Below are 25,442 nucleotides of genomic sequence, written 5' to 3' on the forward strand. Positions count from 1 at the left end.
CAACAATCCCTCCTTTCCCTCAGAGCATTGTCCAGACCCTCCTGGAGCTCTGGCAGCCTTGGGGCTGTGCCCACTGCCCTGGGGAGCCTGTTCAGTGCCAACCACCCTCTGGGGAAAGAACCTTGCCCTGAGATCCAACCTGAGCCTGCCCTGACACAGCTCCAGCCATTCCCTGGGGGCTGTCCCTGGTCACAAGAGTGAAGAGATCAGAGAGTCAGAGATGTCCAAGATGAAGATGTCTGAGATGGAGACATCCAAGACAGAGAAGCCCAAGATGGAGACGTCTACACTTCTATGGAAGTCGGATCTGGTCTCCTGGTTGTCTCTCTGGGCATTTCACCACCTTACCCTGTTATTTTGGGCCATGTGCCTAAATACCATGGACACACTGGTGTTCCCCACAAGGCTGGCTCAGCACCACTGACCCAGCCAGACCCCCTGCCCAGCGATTCCTTGGAGCTGAGTTCATCCCAAAGCACGAGCTCATCCCAAAGCACAGCGGCCGGACAGGGCCGGCACAGCAGCCAGACCCGCCTCCAGTGCCGTGTAATCCAGCCCATGCAATAAAGGGAGGATTAGTGGGAAGCAGTGGCAAATCCACTGCTGGCTGTGCTAAGAGCCTCTAATCCCGACCCCACGCAGCCTCCATGGAGTCTGGAGTCGCGGCACACTCGGCACAGCAGGACATGTTCAGTGTGGCTCTGGGACATGGAACAAGCCAACGCTGCCCACGGAGTGTGACCAAGGTGATGCCAGCCTGGAGCTGTGGGAGGGAAAGGATCAGAGCCTGGTTTTTGGTGGAAAAACAACTAAGGAATTTGCTGGATACTCCGGAGTGCTGTGAGTACTGACCCTTCCACCCTCACTGAGCAGCACCCAGTGGCCTCTGCTGGCCATGCCAGAGGGTGTGCAGGGACACCAAGCGTGACAAGGACACGCTGGGACCAGTACAGAAGATACACTGGGAGCCAAGACTGTACTGGGCCCTCCTGCTGCAGCGTGGCCAACCCAGAACTGTGCCCTTGCAGGGCCTTCCCACTCTCCTCTGGCCATGAGCACATCTCAGGCTTGTCCTGCTGAAGCTCTCACCTGCCTGGACAGCAGTGGGGCCTCTCCACTGCCATCTGGGCCAAACCTCCTCTCCCTGGGAAGCTCCCAGCACTGGCTTTTCCTCCACAGGGAGGTACCTCCAGGCAGCTGCTGCAGATTTTTCCCTCCTCTTCTCTTGCCCAAACCTCCAAAGCCACTCCAGGAGCAGCTCCACCACAAGGAGAGTGGACGGGCTTCACTTCCAGGCACCCGGAGCCCTGATCCCGGCACTGGTGTGCCCAGAGAGCTCTGTCCTGCTGACAGCTCCCACGATGACAGACTGAATGAGGCTCTCACTGGCTGCTTCCCTCATCCACCCCACGGAGCAGAGTCCAGGTGGGAGGAGCATCTGTCCAAGCGCTGGGTGGCAGGAGCAGCTGGCACTGCCCGTGGGTACCTCTGACCCCGGGAGCTGGGGGGACCTGCCTCGGATTGTACCTCGGTCTCAGCCTTGTGTGAGGCCTCTGCAAACCTCCCACAGTACTGGGGGCTGCAAGAGCAGCTCATCTGGCAGCAGCCCCCCTCCATCCTGCTCATCTCCCATAACTTCCCTCTGGGTAAATCCTGGGAAAAGCAGTGCTGCCATTCCAGTGCCTCCTCCTTCAACAGGCACTGGAGGAAGGAGCTGAAGTGAAACATCTCAGTGCCTCAGCCCAGGGAAGAGGTGAACACAGTCCTTGTGACACCAGTGGCAGCACCCCAGAGGGATTAACCCACCTCTCTGTGGTCCCGGCCCACCCCAAGGAGCCAACAAGCTCCAGGCAGGGATGAGGATCCCAGGAGGAATGGGCAGGGCTCACCTGCACTGGTAATGCCTGGCTGGGCTGTCTCCTGGCTCAGCAGAGCTGCTGATCAACACGAGGCACTGCTGACAGTGCAATGCCCACGCTGAGCCCACCAACACACAGCCCTGCTGACCCAGCAGCCTGGGAAAACACTCCCAACTCTCCTCTGAAGCCACAATGGAAAAGCTATCGCTCTCAGCCAAAAACAAACAGGAAAGCAGAGCTGGGAGAGGCACCATCCAGTGCTGGGGACAAACCTGTCCCCCACCTTCTCACACGAGGTTCTGAGGGAGCCCTAGGACAGTCCGAAGTCCCACGAGGGCCAGATGGACATAAGGAGAAGGAGGAGGAGAAGGAGGAGGGGGAGGAAAGGTGAGAAGCCCCAAGGCACAGTGAGCAGCAGCAGCAGCAGCTGAAAGCCCCGTCCAGCACAGAGGCCCCACGGACACACACGAGGCCTGAGCACCCACAGCCTGAAATAACCCAGCTGGAAGGACTCAGGAACCACGGGGAATGAGGAGGAGGAGGAGGGGAGTGGGAGGAAGGTACTGCCTGTCTGAACAGACCTGATCAGAGATACTCACACACCTCTACATTCGAAAAGCAATTCAGGAGGCTCCAGGGAAAGGCGCAGCAGCTCCAATGGCAGGGACAGGGACTGTTTCAGCGTCTCTGCTCCCCTGGCCCCACCCAGGCAGGGACAGACCCTGGGGTGACACCGTCACCCTCCCCTCATGCCCCCAGTAGCAGCAAAGCACCCACCGGTTATTCCCTGGTCAGCGCAGCACATCCACAGCGGGAACACGCAGGAGCCCTCGCTCCAGCGCTCTCATCCGAGGGGGATTAGGGCTGGGATAGGGATTTAATCCCAGGGCCGGGGCTTTTCTGGGTCGGTGACATGGTTTGCGATGCGCTGATTAGTGCACGTGTCGTTAGCGCAGCCCGGATAATTAACACAGGCTGTGCCGGGGGAACGAGCTCCTCCTGCGCCATCACCCCCACAGGGGCACGGCGACACGCCCGGCCTCTGGCTCCGATTTTGGGTGGGTGGGGTCAATCCCTGCCCTAAGGAGGCAAATGCAGGGATGAAGGATGGGGTCTGCTCGCTGCAGTGCTGGAATTAACCCCTGGTTAGAAGGATGCACAGGATGGAGAGCTCCTCCAGCCCACTGGCCGTGCTGGGGTGAAGTGGGAGCAGCCCAGCAGGATGCTGCTCCCTCCCTGCTGCCTGGAGCGCTGTGGGGGTGGAGGAGATCAGGTCCATCATCCTGCCTGTGCCATGATGGGTTTGGGGACCCCGAGGGGCATCACATTCCATCCATCCTGAGAACCGGCTCTGCACCGGGACACAGCTGGGTGTGCATCACGCTGGTCCCACGGTCACCCCGGGCAGGAGATCCCAGATCTGTTCCCTCCCAGCTTTAAGCAGTTTTCCAAAGCGGACATGGACACACATGGGGCTTATAAACCATCAGAACTCACACACCAGGCTGGAGGCTGCGCTGGGGAACCTGAGGCAGCTCAGAGCAGGTGCTCAGCATCCTCTGGTTTGATACAGAAACAATTTTGGGAGCAGGGATTAATCACTAAGCATTCCCGGTGGGCAGAGGGGGCTCAGACTCCACAGAACAGCAGAGAGGCTGGGACATAAAGAGGCAGAGGAGCAGCTCTGAGGAGCATATCTTGTGCCCAGGCAGCTGCTCCAGCACAGACACTCCAAATAAACTGATTCCACAGGACAGATGCCACTCAAAGTCTCCAGGAGCCCAGCCTGGCTGCAGGGAGAGGTTGGCAGCTCCTTGGAGCACCGGCACGTGGCACAGGACCACCCATAACTGCTGTTGAGCCCTGGAGGGATCCACAGGGAACAAATCCTGCTGGGGGTGGAGGATGCAGCCTCTGGGATGCTGCAGGATGTCCCAGAGAGGCTTAAACCGACAGCCCATGGCCCCTTCCCCAGAGGAGGAGCAGCACATGCTGTTCTCTGTTTCAGTCTGGTTCCAGCCCCTGGGTTTCATACAGTCAGAAGCTCTCTCAGCAGGTTTGGAGGCTGAAGGGTGCTCTGTGCTGGTGTCTCAGGTGCTGGTGTTCCAGACGGGTTCATTCCCATGGGAAAGGAAAACCTGGGAGGAGGATCAGTCTGCCTCAAAGGGGGTGCTGACATCCCAGAACAGGCAGGGGTGGCCACCAGTGCCTCCCAAGGGCACCCCTTCATATCCCCAGGACTCCAGGCAGCCCGAGGGCCCCTCCTCCCCAGATCCTGATGGAGCAGCACCTCCCACCCAGCACAGCACCCCTGCCCTGGCCACCTCTCATCCCTCCTTGTCTGGGCCTGGCAGAGCCTTCCTCTAACTCTGCTCCTCCGAAAACCTCAAGGAAAACACAAACTAACCCAGGAATGACACAGGCAAGCCCAACCATGCTGCTCCCCATGCTCACATTCCTCGAGGAAGCCCAAACCCAGCCAGCAGAGCACAGCAGTCACACACTCGCAGTTCAGCCGCCTCCAAGCTCCGCCGTAGCTTCCCCATTCCCATTAAAAACCTATTTCCAGCACCACCCACAGCCCTGTGAGCTCTTCCCGACGCCCAAACTGGCTTCCTCAGTGCAAGCACACATCCTTCCTGCCTGCTGCTGAATTATGAGAGGGAGCTTTCCCTGCTCCTTGGACGAGTGTACTCAACTCAGCACCGTGCTCCGGCTCTGGCTCCCGGCCTCTCATTATCCCGTTGATTTGTTGCTTCTTATTTTCACACCCCCCCCACTCCTCCCCCGTGGCACATTGTGACTTGTCTTTCCCTGTCTGCTCCCAGCCCAGCTGACACGGGGCTCCTTGGTCCCGGCGAGCCTGGCCTCTTCCCAGTGAGATTCCAAGCACGGATGGGAGCAGAGCCAGCGGGCAGCTCGTGCAGCCCTGGCCTTACATTCCAGCCCTGCAAGAGCTGGATTTAAACGCTCACCTGTAACACAAAGGTCCAGCATGTCCCGCTCTGCCTCTGCCCAAACCTTCCTCCATCCTCCCAGCATCGCCTGCCCAGCGAATGCTCCCAATCTCCGTAAGGAGAAGCACCAGGAGCCGGCTGTGGCAGCTCCCAGAGCACACAGAGGGGTCACCTTCGCAGCACAGCTCTTGCATTTCCAGATATATTTATTTATTTCCTCCTGCTCGCTGCGTTCCCCGCGGCTCCGGGACATTTACATAATCGGATCAGAGGCGGCTGGACGGAAACTGCACATGCTGGCCTGGAGCACCCATCCCTCCTTCCCAGGAGCAGCCATCCCTCCTTCCCAGGAGCACCCATCCCTCCTTCCCTGGAGCACCCATCCCTTCCCTGGAGCATCTATCTCCTCCCAGGAGTACTTATCCTTTCTTCCCTGGAGCACTCATCCCTTCCCTGGTGCAACCATTCCTTTCTCAGAAGCATCTATCCCTTCTTCCCAGGAGTGTCCATTCCTTCCCCAGGAGCACCCATTTCTTCACTGGAGCACCCGTCCTTTCTTCTCTGAGCACCCATCCCTTCTCTAGAGCATGCATCTCTTCCCAGGAGCATCCATCTCTTCCCAGGAGTACCCATCTCTTCCCAGGAGTACTCACCCCTTCTCCAGAGCATCCATCTCTTCTCCAGAGTACCTGTACCTTCACTGAAGCACCCATCCCTTCCCTGGAGCACCTATTCCTTCTTCTCCAGAGCACCCATCCCATCTTCCCTGGAGCATCGATACCTTCCCTGGAGCACTTATCCCTTCCCCAGTGCATCCATTCTTTCCCCCAGCACACCCATCCCTTCACCAGAGCACCCATCCCTTCTCCAGAGAACCCATCCCTTCTGCTCCCAGCCTCAGCACCAAACCCCACAGATCCCCATCCACTTCCATGAGATGGATCCATGGGGTTTGGTGCTGCAGCCAGGGCAGAGCGTGGACACGGAGCATCCACGTGCCAGCATCAGCTGCTGCCCGGGATCTCTCTGGGGAAAACCTAGGGAGCAAGGGCACTTTAATTGCTCCTGCAAGGAACTACTACCCTGTGCTCCCATGGGATACGTGCTCCTTAACAGCCTGTTGGATGGAGCTGGGCAGGAGCACGGGGTATTTTCACCAGGCTCTCCATGGGCTTCCCTGGAGCCAAGTTTCATGTTCAATACAGAAGATTTTCAGACCTTTGCATTGCACAGAGCTACTCCCTACCCCACGAGGTACTCCCTGGCAGCTCCAGAAGGCATCACCCCACGCTAAAAGGATAAATCAAAGCACAACATGAGATCCATGGAAAAGGTGACAGCGTGGCTGGGAGCACCAGCCCACCCTGATGGGGGGTCAGGTTGGTCCCACCCCCTGTCCTGCTCGCCCCTCTCCTGCCTAATCAAAAGCACTGCTGCTTCCTGAGGGTCTGTGTCCCCCTACCCACAGCTCCAGCACCTCCTCCCAGAACAACAGAGCTGGGACAGCCACAACCACCCCCTGGAGCTGCCACTGCTCCTTCCAGTCTAGCTCCTTCCACAGCTCAGCCTTTCCCTCGGGCATCTCCTCAGGATGCCCAGCCACGAGCTGAAGTACCAAAGGATGCTGTTGGAAATGCATCCACGTGAGAACATGCCCTACCACCCCCCAGCCTCTCTTACCTGCAGGGAATTTTGGACAACCCATGTTTCTGCTGTTTCTGTGCTATTTCCCACCCTCCAGACAAACCTCCTCCAACCTTTTATCACGTCACAACCAGCATGACCTCCTCCTCTTCCTCCTCCTCCTCCTCCTCTCTGGGCTGGACACAGCAAATCTTGCTCTGCTCATCCCTTCTCAAAGGCTGCTGGAGAAATTCCTCTCTCCAGCAATTCCCTGCCCACATTCCATCGCAGTTCTGCCTCCTGACAGTGCCGAGGGTCTGTTGGCACCTTCCACCACGCTGCCAACCCCAAAAACTTCCACAAACTCTCTGTGGGAAGAACACTGCACAGGCACCCTAAACTGCTCCAAAACACAAGACATCGACTCAGGAAGCCCTTTGCTCCCACAGCTACAAAATCCTGCGAGTGGGAATGGGGAGGATGCTGCAACCACGGGGCTCCACATCCCCTCCAGCTCCCGCTGGGGATTATTGTTATTTTTTAAAAGCCCACATCAAACACCACTCGACCTCCTTCTGCTCAGGGCTGGGACAGCAGAGCCACAGCACTGCTCATTCACAATTCCCTGAGCTCTGCCTTCATACATTATTCCAAGTCTGCGAAGCCTTGGGATTGGTTTTTTCATTCTTTCCTTTGAATATTTTATTCAGTTTTGCAGTCTCCCAGAGCTCCCCAGGAAAACCAGGCTCCCCAGGAAGGGCTGTGTCACTGCAATGGAGGCAGGTCCACACCCCAAACACAAGCTGTGTCCAAAAAGCACCCAGAAAGCGCCGTGGGGCTGCACAGGGGGCAGCAGCAGTGCTGGAAAGCGGTTCCCAACCTCCAACAGCCCGGCTGGGAGAGCACAGCCCGCACGAGACCCCGGGGGGGTAAATCCTGTGGTCGTGTGGAACACGAGCAGCTTCATGGAAGCAAGGGGGGTGTGAGTGATGTGGGATGTGGGTCTGCAATCTGCAGCAGGCAACAGTCACTGTGCCAGTCCAAATTCCCCCCCAGAACAGCAGAAAGTCCCTCAGCATTCTCAACCTCTGCACTTCCCAGCTTTACATCCCAAATGACCTATTTGGAGCAGCCCCCCCAGAGAGCACGGTGTAAGGATGTAGCAGACCTGTGTTTCTCGGAGGGTGGTCCATGTGTCCACTCCTGCTTCCCAGCTGCATCTTCCAAACTTCCCATCCCCGAGCCGGCACCAAGCCCCAGCCGTGCCCGAGCCCCGGGGTAACACAAACCAACCCACAGAAGAGAAACACGGGGAGAAACAGGGATGGAGGAGGAGGAGGAGAGGGAGAGGGAGAGGAGGAGAGGGGGGAGGAGAGCACTCACGTTGATCATAGCATTGGAGGTGATGCGGAAGAGCGTGGCGCGCTCGTTCACCGCCTTGATCTTCTCTCCGCTCTCGGCCGGCAGGCGCAGGTTCTCCAGCTCGCTGAGCGAGCGCTGCAGGGCCGCGCCGTGCTTGGCGATCAGGTCATTGCAGGTGCTCAGGTCCTCCAGTTTACTCGAGAGGGTCTTCAGGGGGCCGTGCAGCTCGCTCTTGTCTGACTGCGAGGCGGGCTCCTCGTCACCCGAGTCATCTGCGAAGGGAGGGACGGGGAAAAAACAGTTTCCATGGTTACCCCTGGACCGTGCTAACCCGTCATCGCCGCGGGCAGGAACCTCCTGCCTCCTCCCAGAGACCTCCTGCCTCCTCCCAGGGACCTCCTGCCTCCTCCCAGGGACCTCCTGCCTCCTCCTCCCCTACAGCTCTGTCGGGGCCAGGGCCACCGCAGCCCCTGGAGCAGAGTGTGGTGTGGGGGAGCAACGTGGGACATCACACAGGGCCCCCAGGAGGCATCAATGGGGTCCTGTGGCCGCCACCGGGATGTGGATCAGGTTTGAGTGACAGGGGTGGCACGTGCTGGTGCCACCACGCACCAAAACTCCCCTTTCCATGCACACAAGAGTGGATCTGCCCTGCACTGGGAGCAAACCCCACGGGGGCTCTGCAAGTTCTGCTCTGGGCAGGGTAGAGTTTCGCCCAAGGGAAAGATCACAAAAACACCAAGGAGAGTTACAGCTGTTACCCAAAACCACCACCACGTCCTCAGAGAGGGCAGAAAGCTCCACAATCAGCATCTCAGCTGCAGTAGAAATGGTTATTCCTGCAACTCCAGAACACCGGGGTGACTTAAACCCAGGAAACCAATCCAAAACCACACAGTGGGTGGAACACGGCATTTCTGATCATTCCAGGGCTCCCCTGGGCACACAGAATCACCCAAAGCAAACACAAAGACTGCAGGTGGAGCAGGTGCTGCACAGGGTCTGTGCCCTATTCTTATGCTCACAGTTTAGCCAAGGGTTCTCCAGGCACTCCCAAAACCCGCTAAGGCAGCAGAGCAAGGAGCAGCCTCTTCACGCCCCCTCCCTCCATCATCTGTTTCTGGATGTTGGAGAGAAAGGAACCAGCAAAACATGACTGCACCTTCCCTGTCAGGTCTGGGGGTGCCAGGGGGGGTGAGGACATTCCCTGAATCAGCCAGGCACGGAGCTCAGGAATGGCTCCAGTTTACAGGAGGAGCAGCACATCCCCTTTCTGGGCTACAAGGAAAGGAGGAAACCCGTGATTCCCTGGCAGGTGGGTGTTTGGTTTCTATTCCTGACTCATTGATAAGAGCTTTGGAAATGCTGTGGATACCGAGAGGGATGTTCAGCCACTGCTCAGACTGAATCACAGCTCAGGAAAGGAGAGGAAGAGATCCTTCCATTCCTGTGTTCCGAAGGCAAGAGCTGGAGTGAGCTGTATCATGTAACAGGACCATTAACCTGGAGAGGAAGCAGGGGCAGAGCTGCACCAGGGCCTGTGGAACCCAGGACAGATGTGATGAGACAGGGAGGCACAGGAGGGACAAGGTTGATCCTCCCCAGCAGGATCGACCCCGCTGTGCAAGGACAACAGGAGAAGAAAACTGCCCAGAGAAGCTGTGGCTGCCCCATCCCTGGAAGTGTCCAAGGTCAGGCTGGAAGGGGCTTAGAGCACCCTGGGATAATGGAAGGTGTCCCTGCCCATGGCAAGGGGTGGAACAAGATGAGCTTTAAGGTCCTTTCTAGCCCAAACCATTCTGGAATTCTGGGATTCTATGAAAAACAGAGGAAACAGAACATGGAGCAAACCACGAGCAGCTCATGAAGCACCAGGGCAGCATTTCCCAATGTCACCATTTGGTCCATCTGCAATCCAGCCTGGAGCATCCACAGATCAGAGCTCTGACAAGCACGAGAAGCAGCTGTTGGAGCCAGGAGAGAAAGTGGCCACCAAGGAGAAAGGACAATCAGAGCACCCAGAGGAAGCAGCCAAGAGCTTTCAAAGGAAGACGAGCTGCCAGCTGAGATGTTGGGAGCAGGATCAGCTCCCATCTACAGCCTGGGGAGCTGCTGAGCTTGGACAGGGAGAACAGCCCTGTTCCCAGGGACAGGACCAGCGTTTTGGAAACACACACAGCACCAGGGAAGTGTCCAGCACAGGTGGAAGTGACAGGCAGGGGAAGGGGAATGGGAACAGGCAGAATTCAAAGGGCTCTATCCCAGGAGGGTGCACAGAGGCCCCACAGCCATGGCACAGGCTCACACCACGGGAACCTTGTACAGGCCAACTCCAAAAGATCTGGCAAGAAAATCAAAGCCACTTTTCCACCAGTACAGACAGTAATCAAAACCTCCCCAAGGTTCACTTTCTGCTTCAAACGTTTCAAGTACTCCCATGGTGCCTTTCCTGCCAGGCCACACAAAGGCACTGGGCCCTGGCAGTGTGTACACATTCCCTGGGCTTGGAATACTCTTTGTACCTGTCCTGAGCCAGGGCATCCAAGGACACACCACACTGGGAGAGGGACACGGGGCTGCTCCTGCTGCTCCAAGCTGTGTCTCTGGGGCTTTCCAGGGCAGTCCCAGGCAGAGGTTCACAGAATCCCAGGATATGCTGAGCTGGAAGGGACCCACAAGGATCATCCAGTCCAACTCCTGGTCCTGCACAGGCCCATCCCCAAGAGTCACCCCCTGTGCCCCAGAGGATCATCCAAACCCTCCTGCAGCTCTGGCAGCCTTGGGGCTGTGCCCACTGCCCTGGGGAGCCTGTTCAGTGCCAACCACCCTCTGGGGGAAGAACCTTGCCCTGAGATCCACCCTGAGCCTGCCCTGACACAGCTCCAGCCATTCCCTGGGGGTGTCCCTGCTCCCCACAGAGCAGAGCTCAGTCCTGCCCCTCCTCTGCCCCTGCCCAGGCAGTTGGAACTGCACTGAGGTCTCCCCTCAGTCTCCTCCTCTCCAGCTGAACACACCAAGTGCCCTCAGTGTCCTCACACAGCTCCAAATCCAGGCCCTTCCCCATCCTCATTGCCTCCTTTGGACACTCTCTGAGAGTTTGAATCCATCTCCTCCCCCAGACATCTCTCCTTTGCCACCTTTCTCTCCAGGTGAGAACCTGTGCTCTTCCCTCCAGCCCCCCAGCAGCCTCTCCAGGCCGTGGGAGCTGCCTGTGCTCCAGCACACACACAGGAAGCCCTTCTCCACAACACTGGGATGTGACCACTGACAAGGCCAGTCTTAAATGGACAATTTATAATATATTGCCATGTTTTATGAAGCTCCCAGGGGCATAAGCCAAGCCCCTGGTTCATCTGCCATCACCAACATGAGCCAGGCACCACTACCCCTGACCAGGGCAAAACCCATCCCTGAGGGCCTCCAGGGGACAAATCAAACTTCCCATTTTTCTGTTTGCAGACATCAAAAATAGTTCACAAAGAGAATTTTAGCTGCTTGCAAGGGCTGCAAAAATTGTTCCGAGCAGGAGGAAGTTCTCTCTGCTCAACCCCAGGCAGCATTTAACCCCCAAATTCCTCCCTCATTTTTTCCCTCTGGCCTTACACAAAAATGCTTCCCCAAAGTCCTGGCTCCCATGGGCTCTTGGTGCTCTGCACTTTTTGGAGCAAAGCCTGGATCACTTTGCCCAGCTGCAATCCCAGATCACAGCCCAGGGATTTTTCACAGAATCACAGAATATCCTGAGCTGGAAGGGACCCACAAGGACCATCAGGCCAACACCTGGCCCTGCACAGACACCCAAACAATCCCACCCTGTCCCTCAGAGTGTTGTCCAAACCCTCCTGCAGCTCTGGCAGCCTTGAGGCTGTGCCCACTGCCCTGGGGAGCCTGTTCAGTGCCCATCATTAAAACACTCTGACACAGGGCTGGCACAGCTCGGGGATGGACGGGCTCCCTCCCTTGCCAGGACATTATTTCCTGCCCACTGACCGAGGCTGTGGGAACAATCCCTGCCCGAGTGCTCAGCTCGAGGCAGGAACACAGTGTGTTGTGTCCCAATTTTTTATCCCTGTGCAGAATTATATAAACGCCTCAGAGCCCAGGAAAAGCGGGGAAGGAAGCCGGGTCAGCCCACGGCAGCCACGACGCTGCTCGTTCCGGTTGAGTTGGCTGAGCTGAACATCCCCACGAGCTCCTGCTGCCCCAAAGCTGCTGCTGTGGCCACGTCAGGGTCCTGACAGGGTGGGCAGCAGGATCCCACCTTCCTCCTCCTGCCTGGGCAATTGGAATCATAGAATCATGGAGTGGTTTGGGCTGGAGGGGACCTTAAAGCTCATCCCATTCCACCCCTCTGCCACGGGCAGGGACACCTTCCACCAGACCAGGTCGCTCCAAGCCCCATCCAACCTGGCCTTGGACACCTCCAGGGTGTGGAGGAATGGGGTGTCAGCCCCTTGCTGAGGGTGCAGGAGATCCCCAGAACTGGCTCTTCCTCTGTACCAACAGCCCCTGTGCCCAGGACCACTTCATAATATAAATAAATATACTTATATAAAAATATCTATAAAATATCTCAAGCCATGTAATTTCCTGCAATTATCTCAAATCAAAGCACGGCAAGAAGGAAGTTCAATGTCACAGCTACAGTCAAATCAGAGTAAGTGAAAGCAGAAATGATCCCACTGAGCACCCAAACCTCCTCCTGCCATCCCCCCAGGGTGGAGCACTGACACCAGCTCAGATGGGTGTTATTCCATCATTTTCCTGGGAGCTCGAGGGAAAGCTGGCCAAGCTCCAAATGCAGAGAAACACAAACCCTTCTGTTTCCTCAAGCAGCAGCCTCTCAGCTCTGCATCAGCTTTGGTCCAGCAGTCCCAAGGGGGGGAGCCCTGCTCCCACCACTCCATCTCCACCAGCTCTCCACCAGGACAACCAGTGCAACAGGAACATTCCTGCCTGTCCCTGTGACACAGCACAGCTTGTCTGGGGTCTGACACCCCCTCATTTCCCCATCTGGAGGGGGATGGTCCCCAGGAAAGCTCCTTTGCATCACATGGAGGTCAGAAAAGACCTCCAAGATCATCCTCTGACCAACCTTTACACATGACACACCAAGTCCTGCAGTTACAGCTGAAGATTATCCATGAAGGGCTGGAGGAAAGAGCAGCAGAAATATTTATCCTTATTGCTGAGGATGAGGGATTCACTCATCCAGAAAGGTGGAAGAGCCACAAGCCTCTGCCTGGAGGTCTTCGCCTGGAGCCCGGCCAAACGCCTCAGCATTGGGGATCCTGACCTTATTCCAGCCTTTGTATCAGCTCAGCCAGGGAAAAAATGGATTTGGCTCTGCTAAGGCTGGGAAAACACCCTGAAGGTCAGGAAATACCCACACAGAGAAAGAGAGAGAGAGTCTGTCCAGGGCTCCTCATTCCAGGACACACCACCGAGGATTTGCAGAAGCAAAACTGCAACTGGCCCCACAAGGGCACAGCACTGGGACTTCCACCCTAATGGGGGTTCCTGAATACACTCATTCAAGATCACAAAACCTCTTGGAAGCTGGAAAAATACATAAAAGGAGGCTCGGGGGGACCTTCTGGCTCTGCAACTCCCTGACAGGAGGGGAGAGCCGAGAGGGGTCAGGCTCTGTTCCCAGAGAACAAGGGACAGGAGGAGAGGGAACAGCCTCAGGTTGTGCTCAGGTTGGATATCAGGGATCATTCCTTCATGGAAAGGGTTGTCCAACCCTGGCACAGCTGCCCAGGGCAGGGGTGGAGTCCCCATCCCTGGAGGGGTTTAAAACCACATGGATGTGGCCCTTGGGGACAGGGTCAGTGATGGCCTTGGCAGTGCTGGGGGATGGTTGGACTTGATGATCCCAGAGGGCTTTTCCAACCCCAGCAATTCTGTGATTCTATTTTATGTTCTGTGCTTCTTGTCTCTGTGCCCTTACACCTTCTCCAGTTTGGTCTTTGGGATCCTCAGCTCCCAGCAGCTCCTGAATCCCATTAAACCAACACCCACCTGCTGGGCAGGGCCAAAGCAGACCAGGATTGCGTGTCTGGAACCAGCAAAAAGTCTGGAGGCCCTGCAAGAGCCAGAAAGGCCTCTCTGCTCCTCCATGTAGGGAAGATCCTCCAGGGACACAAATACTACTTTAATCCATGTTTTCCAGCCATGTACAGCCCCCAGCACCCCCTGTTCCTGCACAGGGAAGGGACCTGGTGATGGATCCCCTCCTCCCATGCAAGAGGACAGGAGGTCTCCTGACCCTCCCAGTGCTCTGGCAGCAGCTCTGCCATCTCTCCATGGAAAAAATATCTTCCCTAAAGCAGCAAAGCCTCAGGAGGGTGGCAGGGGGGCTCCCAGTCCAGTGCCCCCCTGTGCTGGGATGCAGGTGCCCCTGGATCCTGTCGGGAAGCAGCACGTCCCCAGCTCCCGAGCTTCACCCCGGCTCACCCCAGCCAGGTTTGTGCCAGGTTCAGAATGAAAGGCACATATTCAGCAGGAATTCCTGTCACTCTTCCCCAGGGAACAAAAGCTCCTCAAGAAAACAAACATGAAAGGCTGGCAGCAAAAATTCAACAACAAATTGCCACGTTCCTCTGGCTCCCCGTGCTGTGGATGAGGCAGCCCAGCCCCCAGGGCATCCTCCCGAGGTTCCCTGCCATTCCCAAACCCAGTGTGCCCTGGAAACCTCCCCGTGCCCACTGATGGCACCCAGGGACCACCAAGGATTTGAGCCCATCCCCTCTCCATCCTGCACCCTGACAGTGCCCAGGGCCCAGCTCAGTGCCACCATCTCTGGGCTGAGCCTGTGGGGGTGTGAGGTGCCACCCTGACCCAAACCCAAACCTGCCTCTTTTCCCTCTGCCATGAGACACGTGTGGCACAACAGGGTTGGCCCCAGGCACCACAGTAACCAACATAACAGCCTCCTCCTCCTCCTTCTCCTCCTTCCTCTTCTTTTCCTGCTCCTCTCCCCCTCACACTGCGAAGGCCCCACAAATGCAGCTGCTGCTCCACCACCTCCCCACGATGCACTCGGGCAACATCTGCAACCAAGGGCTCAAATCCTAGAGACACAAACACTGGCAACAGCAGCTTTCCATAAATCCCCTCTCCAGGAACACACACAGCTCGTGTTTTACACCTCCACCCCCAGCTCCAGGTGCCCCAAGTGGAGCCCCTTCATCCCCCTCACACTTTGTTTGGACTTGGGACGACTCCCGGCCATCCCAGTGGTGTTGGTTTGTAGGGCACTGGCAGGCAGTGTTGCCATGGGAACAGGCAGCCTCACCATAAGCTGGGGAGATTATTTTTGGAGCTGTGATGCAATTTAATCTATGGAAAATGGATCTGCAGCCACGGGCCACAAGCCTCCTCGGGCTGGTTCCTCAGCCCAGGAGCAACACAAAACCTCAGTGCCTAGAGCAGCGTCCCACAGGAAGGCCCCGAAGGCAGGAGCTCCCTTTACGGCCACGTTTTCCATCTCAGATCTTCCCTCAGACAAATATTTCCCATTGCCTGCAGTTTCTCTGGAGCTGGTGGGACAACACCGCAGCTTCTCCATGCTGGGGACACACCAGGGCTTTGCCCTGCAGCCCACAGGGGATCCCAGGGACATGGATCCCACTGGAGGGACCACCACCAGGTGCTGCTGCTCCCGGCCGGGCTGTCCCGATGCTGCCCCGGGAGGAGCGGAGCTGGGAGAAACCTTTCCAGGGATACACCAGGAAGAGGTGAAGGGATTGAAGGGTTCAGCGTTGGAGCTTTTATTCCAAAATTCCCAAACTACATCCAGAGTCCGGCTGTGATGTCTCCAAAGCACCACAGCTCTCCAACCCCACAGCACAGCTGGGGAGGGCAGTTCATCCCTTACCTTCCTCTCCAAGTCCAGCACAGCTCTCCTCTTCCTACATCCCTGTGAGTGGAAAACCTTCCCAAGTATCCTCACTTTCAGCAACAGTCCTCATCCCTCCTACAGCACCCTGAATTTCTCCCCAAGCCTCCTGCACACTGAGCTGCTCTCCCACCACTCCACTGGAGCCTCGGGAACCTCCCAGGGCAGGGCTGGCCCTGGGCTGGAAATTAAATCTGCCTTTCAGCTGGAGTGAGCCGACAGTGGGGCTGGAAGTGCAGGAGTGAGGCCAAGCCAGAGCAAAGAGATCCCTGACTGCTGTCACCAGGGAAAGCCCTAATGGAACAGCTCAGGGGGAGTGCTGATGCCTTGAATTCAAACACTGCTCCTGGGCTCTCCCAAAGCCACCAGGGGCAGTGCCAGTGGGACATCTCAGCAGCTACCACCTTCTATCTCAGCAGCCAGACCTGCACATAAACCACTGGGGAGCTGAGCTTGGCAGCATCCAAGTTCCCAGCCCACAGCAACCCCAGGACACTGGTCATTCCCAAAATCCCCTGAACAAGCTATCTTAGGGTGCCCAATGGCCACACCACCAGCATGGCACATGCTGTACCTCCATCTTCTCAGCTCCACCTCTTGTGTGCTTTCCCCTGCCTTTTCCCACACCTGTCTGGGAGTTTTGTACCTAGAAGTAGGAAAAATATCCCACTGATCTGGTAAAAGCCTCTATTCCTCCCTTAAGCAGAGTGGAGGAGGTGCCTGAGGACACCCAGCATCAAATCCAACCCCTGCTATGGCCATCCCAAACTCCAAGGCCTTGCTCCTCACCACAAACACCGCAGAAACTGATCCCACCTCCTCTGCAGATCCCCTGTTCACCCCAGCACCAACCAAGGGTTTGATTCAGAGTCATTCCTGTATGGAATTCTCTGGTTCTCTGGGATACGCTGCTCGCCCATCATCTCTCAACCAGAGCAATTTCCACGTTGGCTCTCGCAGACACATCTGCTTTCATCACTTTTAATCGCTATGAATATTAAATGGGAGCAGGGATCTATATTTAATATCCTTGCCTGGCTGCCAGGGAGATGGATGGGTTTTTATAGCAGCTGCAGATGCAGGCACAGGCGGAATTCTGGTGGTTATAAAGAATTACACTGGGAATTAATCATCAAAATAGTACGGAAAATAATCATTCATAAATCATTCCAAATCCGGGTGAGCGCTCAGCAATTACCACTGGCCTGGCAAGGGCTGTTGCTTCTCCCTGCTAATGCAAAGGGAAAGCAGCTCAGGCAAATGGAAGCCTAAAAATAGGGAAAATTGGCTGCTCGTGACAAGCTGGGACATTTCCTGAGGTAGGAGCGGGTGGTGGGCCCAGCCGAGGCAGGAGGACCCCAACCTGGTGATGGGGCTCCTCAACCCAGAGCTCAAAGACCACTGCTCCTAAGGAAACAGCCCATCAGGTTCACCTGGAATCTGCAAGGACTCTGGAGACAAGTGAAATGAGGAAGTTCTGCAGCAACTGAAGTCCAAGGACTCGTGTGGTGAGACCCACGATGGCACCAGTTTGTGCAGGGGGTCGGATCAGAGGCCTCCAGACCTGAGTTACTCGAGGATTCTACACTGAGAGCAACTTTGTCACTCGTAATTAGAGCTTCTGGGTGAAAAAACAGATTAATATGAACTTGCAGTAACAGAAATTCAACACATAAATCTGGTTAAAAATCAATAGGGAAAATTCCCCCAGCATGGGCAGCAGGGCAGCCCTTCTGCCCCCTCAGCTGAGACCCCCCTGCAGAGCTGCCCCAGCCCTGGGAACAGCACAGGGAGCACGTGGAGCTGCTGGAGAGAGGCCAGAGGAGGCCACGGAGATGCTGCCAGAGCTGGAGCCCCTCTGCTCTGGAGCCAGGCTGGGACAGCTGGGGGGGTTCACCTGGAGAAGAGAAGGCTCCAGGGAGACCTGAGAGCCCCTTGCAGGGCCTAAAGGGGCTCCAGGAGAGCTGGAGAGGGACTGGGGACAAGGCCTGGAGGGACAGGACACAGGGAATGGCTTCCCACTGACAGAGGGCAGGGATAGATGGGAATTCTTGCCTGTGAGGGTGGTGAGGTCCTGGCACAGGTTGCCCAGAGAAGCTGTGGCTGCCCCTGGATCCCTGGAAGTGTCCAAGGCCAGGTTGGACGGGATTTGGAGCAACCTGAGTCTGGTGGAAGGTGTCCCTGCCCATGGCAGGGGATGGAATGAGATGGTCTCTTTATGGTCCCTTCCAACCCAAACCAATCTGGGATCATGTGATTCTCTGCTTCCTAAAGGAAAGCAGCCAGACAAGAACACGGAGTTACAGCTGGGAATGTGCCCAAGGGAGCCCAAAGCAAAGGGGCCAAGATGCCTTCTTGGAAGGAACGTAGCTCCCGAGAGGAGGCTGCCCAAGGAATTTCCTCCAAACCATGAGAAAGCTGATTCAAAGAAGGAGGGCACTAAAATGGGAGCAGACGCAGCACCAGCACCCACCAGCCTCCATGGAACAAGCGTTTGCTCTGGCACAAGCAGACCCTACCCAGGACTGTCCTTCCATGCTGCAGGAAGACCCATGGACCTCGTTTCCAAGAAAAAAAAGCACACCAGGTTTCATTTTGGGGATTCAGTTGGCAGAGAAACATTTGCCCCATTCCAGCACAGAACCACATAGGAGCCCTACGCTCTGGAAATTCTTCCTGCTCAAGCTCTCCTTGCCATAAGGGTGTTGGATCCATGGAACCACAGCAGGGATGGATTCTGACCCACCTGATGTTGTCAGCTATAAAATCCATATTAAAATGCCTGAATGCAGAGTGGACATCCCAGTCCCTTAACACATGTAAAGAACCTCTTGTTTCCTGGAAAAAAAGCAGTGGGAAAGCACAAAGCAGTTCCATTCCCATTACTGCAGCATTCCCAGTCTGGCTGTTGAACGTCTTATTGCTGCAATCACTAAATGATGATGTTCCTGGTCAATAATCCTCAGCAGCAAATGCTGCACTTCATCCAGGCTGCAGACATGCCCTCCCCAGCATGGGATTTTCCCATCACCCAAACTCCTGAACACCCCCAGAGAGCTGGTAAATCAGGCTACAGGAACACACCAGAAGGCAGGGGTTAAACTCCAAGTAAGAGGGACACACTGGAGAAATGGAGATGAAATACAGGACAAGATCAACACAAGATTCCACGAGGCATCCGTGGAGAGACCCAACCCAACAGGCCCTGGGCAGCACAGAAGGAGCCAAAGGTCAAGGTAATTATGAATCTGATATAAATGACAATGGAAATTGTAAAAGTGAGATAAAAAAAGCAAAGAAATTCAGGGTTAAAGGAACACAGAAATCATGTCTGGGACACAGTGTAATTTCTGGTAAGTCCTGTGGCTGGTTTGGGATCCTGCACTCCCAGATGTACACCAGGAAAAGGCACTCCTGAGGATGGCACTGGGGCTGGGAAACACATCCCACAGGGAGACAGTGACTGGAAGGACACTGTTTGGCAGAAGTGGGAGGAAGTCACCTGGAGACATACTGACAGTCCACAAACCATCTCAGGTTGTCTTGGCAGTGCTGGGGGATGGTTGGACTCGATGGTCTCAGAGGGCTTTTCCAACCTAAAAAACATTCAGTGATTCTACATATACCTACATAAAACATATATATATAATATATACATGTGGGATGAAACACAGCCAGGCACCAGTGCTGCTTCCACAAGTCCTTCCAGAGGATTTCTCCACCACCTTTCCAAAACTCTTCTCAGGAGGAGTCAGGAGAGCTTTGCAAGATGCCAGTTCACTGGATTTTGGAGGAGGTGGAGGGTTGGTGGTTGGGTTTTTGTCCTGTCCTTTGACTACAACACTCTGCTCTCCCATTCCATTGGAATAAAAAGTTTGGCAGCAGCAGGAGGAGTCCAGAGCCAGCTCCCAAACCTGCTAAACTGGAGTCTCAGGGATTGAAGGGCAGAGCTGGCAAGGGAACACGAGTGGAGACAAAATAAGCCCAGCTGATGCTTTTGTGGGAACTCTGGAGAGTCACAGTTAGTCCTGCTGGACTCGGCCAAATGTCCTTCCTGTCCCCTGTGGCCACTTGTGAATAGCAGTGAGAAAAAATACGGTGAGGAAGGTGTGATTATAGGGAAACAACGGCTCATTAGCAGATAATTGGAGGCTCAGCAGCACAGCTGATTGCCAGGAAAGAAAATAAAAAAATATAAAGTAATGGCTTGATAAAAATAGAAGCTCTTCATTATCCAGCTCAGAGCAGCAACAACACACCAAGTGCCAACCTCCAGGAAGGAGCAGCCCGGGGTGCAGAGCTCAGCTGCACGAGAGCTCCAGGTTCCAGGTGTGCAGGAACAGGGACCTGCAGGCCAGGGACAGTGACTGTTGCTATTCCCACCTGCAGACCTGCTTCCCTGCCAGGGATCCCTGAGGGAAAGGCCTGGACTGGCCCCACTGGCAAGAGGCAACCACTCAACCTCAGTGCCAGCAGCATCACCTCCTGCTCTTCCTTTCCTTGGCCAGCCCAGGAAGGGTTTGGGGATCCCAGCACTTCCAGCTGGAGAGACTGAAGGGATCAGTGGGAGCATTTCCAAGGGTGCTACTTGTCAGTGGATCACAGAATCACAGCATTGCAGGATGGTCTGGATTGGAAGGGACCTTAAAGATCATCCAGTCCCATCCTCTGCCATGGGCAGGGACACCTTCCACCAGCCCAGGCTGCTCCAAGCCCCGTCCAACCTGGCCTTGGACACTTCCAGGGATCCAGGGGCAGCCACAGCTTCTCTGGGAAACCTGGGCCAGGGCTTCACTGCCCTCATCCTAAAACATTCCTGCCTTATATTTAACTGGAGAGTGTCCCATCTGCAGAGAGAACCTGTTCCCTCTTTACACCTTTAACAATCACAGGTTTTCATGCCAAAATTCCACTGATGAATCACTTAAGGAGTCTGCTGAGCACAGAGACCTCCCAGGCTGTCAGAGGATCAAACCGTGTGCCACACACCAGGATGGCTCTGTCGGCTCCCTGGGTGCTGCTCTGCATTAAATTAAATAAAATCAAAGCAGACAGAGTAGGACACTGCCCAGGGAGAGGCTCTGAGCTCCCTAATGAAGTCAAATCCAGCTCAAATCCAGTTGCTCTTCTGCCTTCCATGGATTCCAAGAAAGAAGGACATGGAGCTGCTGGTCCAGAGGAGGTCACGGAGATGCTCCCAGGGCTGGAGCCCCTCTGCTCTGGAGCCAGGCTGGGACAGCTGGGGGGGTTCACCTGGGGAGAAGGCTCCAGGGGGACCTGAGAGCCCCTTGCAGGGCCTAAAGGGGCTCCAGGAGAGCTGGAGAGGGACTGGGGACAAGGCATGGAGGGACAGGACACAGGGAATGGCTTCCCACTGCCAGAGGGTAGGGATAGATGGGATATTGGGAAGAAATTCTTTCCTGTGAGGTTGAGGAGGCCCTGGCACAGGTTGCCCAGAGAAGCTGTGGCTGCCCCTGGATCTCTGAATGTATCCAAGGCCAGGTTGGACGGGGTTTGGAACAACCTGGGCTGGTGGAAGGTGTCCCTGCCTGTGGCAGGGGGTGAAAAGAGCTGAACTTTAAGGTCCCTTCCCACCCAAACCATTCTGGGAGCTGGCTGGGATGATGACCTTGCAGGAGGCCCCATCTCCTCCCAGCATCACTCCCAGATTCTGCACACACAGCAGGGTATCTGGTTACTCTCTCCACCAACACCCCCCCTAACACTGCCTGTGAAAGCATTTCCCATCCCTGGATAAATCCAGATCAGCAAGACAGAAACACAAACCTCTGTGTCCCTTTCTGTGTCCCCGGGCTCTGAAAGATCCACATCCAGCTGATCATCACACATTTGTCCTTGACTAAACCACCCTCCCCCTCATCTATTTGTACCCTCCGAATTCACGGCCCACACGTGATCCAAGACATCCCTGCAGGAAGGACTCACACTCCCTATGGCTCCAGGACTGTCTCCAAGTGAGAATTTAGTCCCATGGACACAGGTGGCATCATAAGTAACTAAATCATTTGCTCTTGTCCAACAGACGAATGAAGCACATGAGAAAATGTACAAATTTTGTCAATTAACTGTTTCTGTTTATTTAGTCACTAAATCCTTCAGCATGCAGTGATCACTGTGGATTGGCACTGCTCCCCCTGTGCAGAAATGGGGGAGCTGCCACAGTCTGGTGGCACCACGGGCGTGGGGACAAGGAGTCCCTGCATCCCTGCACAGGTGACAGGCCGGAGCAGGCACGGAGTGGCACCGGGCTGGGCACGAGCAGCTTCTTTAGCCAGGAAAAAACCTGGGGAAGGGCAGAAATGGCCTAAAATTCAAACACTTTGGAGCAAATGAGTTTTTTTCCGAGCGGAAACTCACCAAGAGAGCAGTGTCACAGATATGGGGTGACACCCCCTCCTTCCACACACAACAGCAAACCCTGCCAGGCCGCTACCCAAACCCCTCGGAGGTCTTGGATGTCTCCCTGTGTGCGTCACTGAACATGCATTTTTAACCATGCTTAAACATCTTCCAGCCTCAGGTCCACCTCCAGTGTCAGCAGCACAAGGAGGGAATGCACAGATGGGCGGCCTCTCCTCCTGACATCCATCAGGGAAAGGAGGTGGCACAGCTGGGATTTGGGAACCGGCTGGCCCTGGAGAGGCACATCAGCTCACGTGAGCTGCCATCCCTCAAGGATAACGGCATCCCTGGTGTATCCAGGACTACTCCCAGAGGGTTCACCACAACCAAACTGGCCCAAGATTAGTTTATTTTATGTTTTTACCAACAGTTTCTTTTTTTTCTGGAAGTCCCCCCTGCCCCAGGCTCACGGAAAGCAGAGGAGATGTGCAAAGGACACTGCTACAATCCTGTCAGCTCCCTCCTTCCTCACTAACCCTCGATAACAAGCAGGAGATGCCAAGAGCCCTCATTTCCAGGGAAGGGGAGCAGCAGCAGATGGAGGCAGGAAGGGATGATGGCCCTGGCCCCCGTCACACCCGTGGCCCTGCAGGATCCCACAGGAACAGCAAAGCCCCTCAGTGCCGGGGGCTGGGACAGCCAGCAGCAGGACAGCAGAGGTGACGGTCTGCTGGGACTTGGGCAGCCCATCCCGAAATCCCTGCTGCTGCTGAGCCACCCACAGCAGCTCGGAGAGGGTGCCTGAGCCTCCCTTCTCCCAAAGGCAGGAGCTAACGTGCCCCTCGCCTGGAGCCTGCACACAGCAACGTCCCTGCAGGCCCTAACCCAGCTCAGCAGAGGCTCTGGAGAGCCAGCCAGCCGGGCTGAGCTGCACTGCGGACACAGAGCACGGACACACGGCCTAACGTGGCCTGAAATCCGCCTGAGCCGCCGGGCTCAGCTTACCCGGGGAAAGAGGATCCGGCGGGTGTCACTTACCCACCGTCCTCCGATTCCCGGAGGTCAGGACATTCTAGAGGCATGGCAGGGATGTGCAGGACCTGGCAGTCTCCCAGCCCCAGGCTCAGGGAGCACAGCAGCAGGTCAGCAGGAGCCCCAAAAGGTATGCTTTTGTACACCCCCTCTGCCTATGGATTTAAATCCTGCTCCCTCAGAACCCACAGCCAGGGCGAGTCCTGGGCACACACCTCCTCCATCCTCCTCCTGACCACTGGCCAACCAGGACGGGCTTGAGAAGGGTCTGAACTGGCAGCAAAGACCGAGCTTCAGTTAGTCCCGTTCTGGGGAATATTTTCCCTTTGTAGGGAAGATTTTTCCAACAGGGAGAAGCTTCAGGGAAACACGGAATCTCACCTGAACGTGAGAGACCAAGCGAGGCACGGGGCAGGCACACGGTGGAATTGTTAGGGTGTCCTGGGCAGGGCCAGGAGTTGGATTCAGTGATCCTTGGAGGTCCCTTCCAACTCAGGATATTCCATGATTCCATGAACCCTGCGCTGGGACCGGTGAACGCAGGGAGGGAGCAGCACTGGGGGGCTGGGGGGTGACAGATCAAAACCCAAGTGAAGGGGCTGCACACCTTTCATACCAACAACTGCCAACAAGAACTGGAATTCCTCAGGAATTCTCTGAGCTTCCCTGCACGAGGTGGGACAACTGTCTGCACAAAAAAATGTGTATTTTACTGGACTAGATGTTCATTCATTAACAGCTGCAGTTCAGCAGCACCATTCGAGCCTCATTAATTGACAATGAGCAGCCAAGACACAGATTTAATGAGGGGGTTGCCACTGTCACACCCTGCTCGCTGCTGAGGCCTGGGCTGGCACCAGAGCACAGGAAGAAGCACCCCTTTTCCTGAATTCTGGAAAATTCTGAGAGGCTGAAATGCTGATGTGGAGGAGGCCACAGCCCAGCCCAGTGCACAGGCAGGGCTGGCACCGTGACAGTCACAGGTGACAACGGGGACACCTGCCCTTCTCCTTTTTCCCTCCTTCCTTTCACTCAGTGATGAAACACCAGGGTAGCAAGGTCACAAAGAACTGTTTTTGAGGGGGCAAAAGAGAGTCATTAATGGGCAAACAGCCCTAAGAATCAACAATTTTTCAGGTTGGAAACGACCTCCAAGACCATCAAGTCCACCCTGTGACCAATCTGCACCTTGTCCCCCAGCCCAGAGCTCTGAGTGCCATGCCCAGTCTTTCCTTGGACACCTCCAGAGATGGGGACTCCACCACTGCCCTGGGCAGCCCCTTCCAAGGCCTGACCACCCTTTCCAGGAAGAAATTCTTCCTGATATCCAACCTGACCCTCCCCTGGCACAACTTGAGGCCATTCCCTCTCCTCCTGTCCCTGTTCCCTGGGAGCAGAGCCCAACCTACCCACCAGCTCCCCCCTCCTGTCAGGGAGTTGCAGAGCCAGAAGGTCCCCCCTGAGCCTCCTTTTCTCCAGGCTGAGCCCCCCCAGCTCCCTCAGCCGCTCCTGCTGCTCCAGCCCCTTCCCAGCTCCGTTCCCTTCCCTGCACACGCTCCAGCCCCTCAGTGTCTCTCCTGTCTGAGGGGCCCAGAAGTGCCCCCAGGGCTCCTTCACATCCCCATGGATCCCTTCAGGAACAGCAAGTTCATGCTCCAAAAGCCTACAAGGTATTCCAATATTCATCCTCATCATCTGCTCCTTGGCTTCTCCTCAATGCCCACAGATCCCACGCAGTTCCATGGGATCGCTCTCCTCAGGTGCTGCTCCATCTGACCTGAAGTGCTCTTTGAACAGAGAAGCCCCAGCAGATGCAGCAGCTCCTGATGTGTCCTCATGTCTCTTTTTGTCCCTTTCTCCCACCTCACATGCACATCCAGCCACGAGCCCGATGGTGCTGGAGCTGCAACATCTCTGGGGTCAACAGGAGCCAGTGGATCCAAGAGCTGCTGGAGGGACACGGCAGGACAAGGGAAGAGGAGCAGGGACAACATGAATGAATGGAGCTGAAACCTTTTTGGCATCAAAATCCTGCCCTAAAGTGACATCCAGCAGCGTCACCACCCGGCTGTGCCACAGCTCCAGGGGGATGAACTGGGATGAAGGGAAGCTCCATGAGGATCGTGTTTTCTTTATATTGTCAAACAGCTCCACTGTGGAGATGGTGAAGTGCCTGTGCTTCACTTTGCAAACACAGGGATCATCCAGCCTGGATTTTTGCTGGAGATGATGTGAATGACAGCCCTGGGCCAGGGAGGAGGGCTCCAGACACGAGGCCTGCTCTGCCATTACCCCACAGACAGTAGGATAGGGGGTTGTCAGGGATCCTCAGGCAGCTCTCGG

At 55.9% G+C, this 25,442-nt stretch overlaps 1 protein-coding gene across 3 annotated transcripts in view; it reads right to left on the reverse strand.

The window, feature by feature from the left end:
* OSBP2 (oxysterol binding protein 2) overlaps positions 1 to 25,442 on the reverse strand; it is a 102,059-nt gene that overhangs the window by 22,662 nt on the left and 53,955 nt on the right. For all 3 annotated transcript variants that reach the window (XM_050318254.1, XM_050318253.1, XM_050318255.1), the window contains one exon: positions 7,823 to 8,073. In XM_050318254.1, the coding sequence (XP_050174211.1) occupies positions 7,823 to 8,073 (251 nt within the window). The remainder of the gene's footprint in view (positions 1 to 7,822; positions 8,074 to 25,442) is intronic.

Source organism: Myiozetetes cayanensis, unplaced genomic scaffold (assembly GCF_022539395.1).
Source record: "Myiozetetes cayanensis isolate MyiCay16 unplaced genomic scaffold, myiCay2020 scf21, whole genome shotgun sequence".
In the NCBI taxonomy this organism is placed as follows: Eukaryota; Metazoa; Chordata; class Aves; order Passeriformes; family Tyrannidae; genus Myiozetetes; species Myiozetetes cayanensis.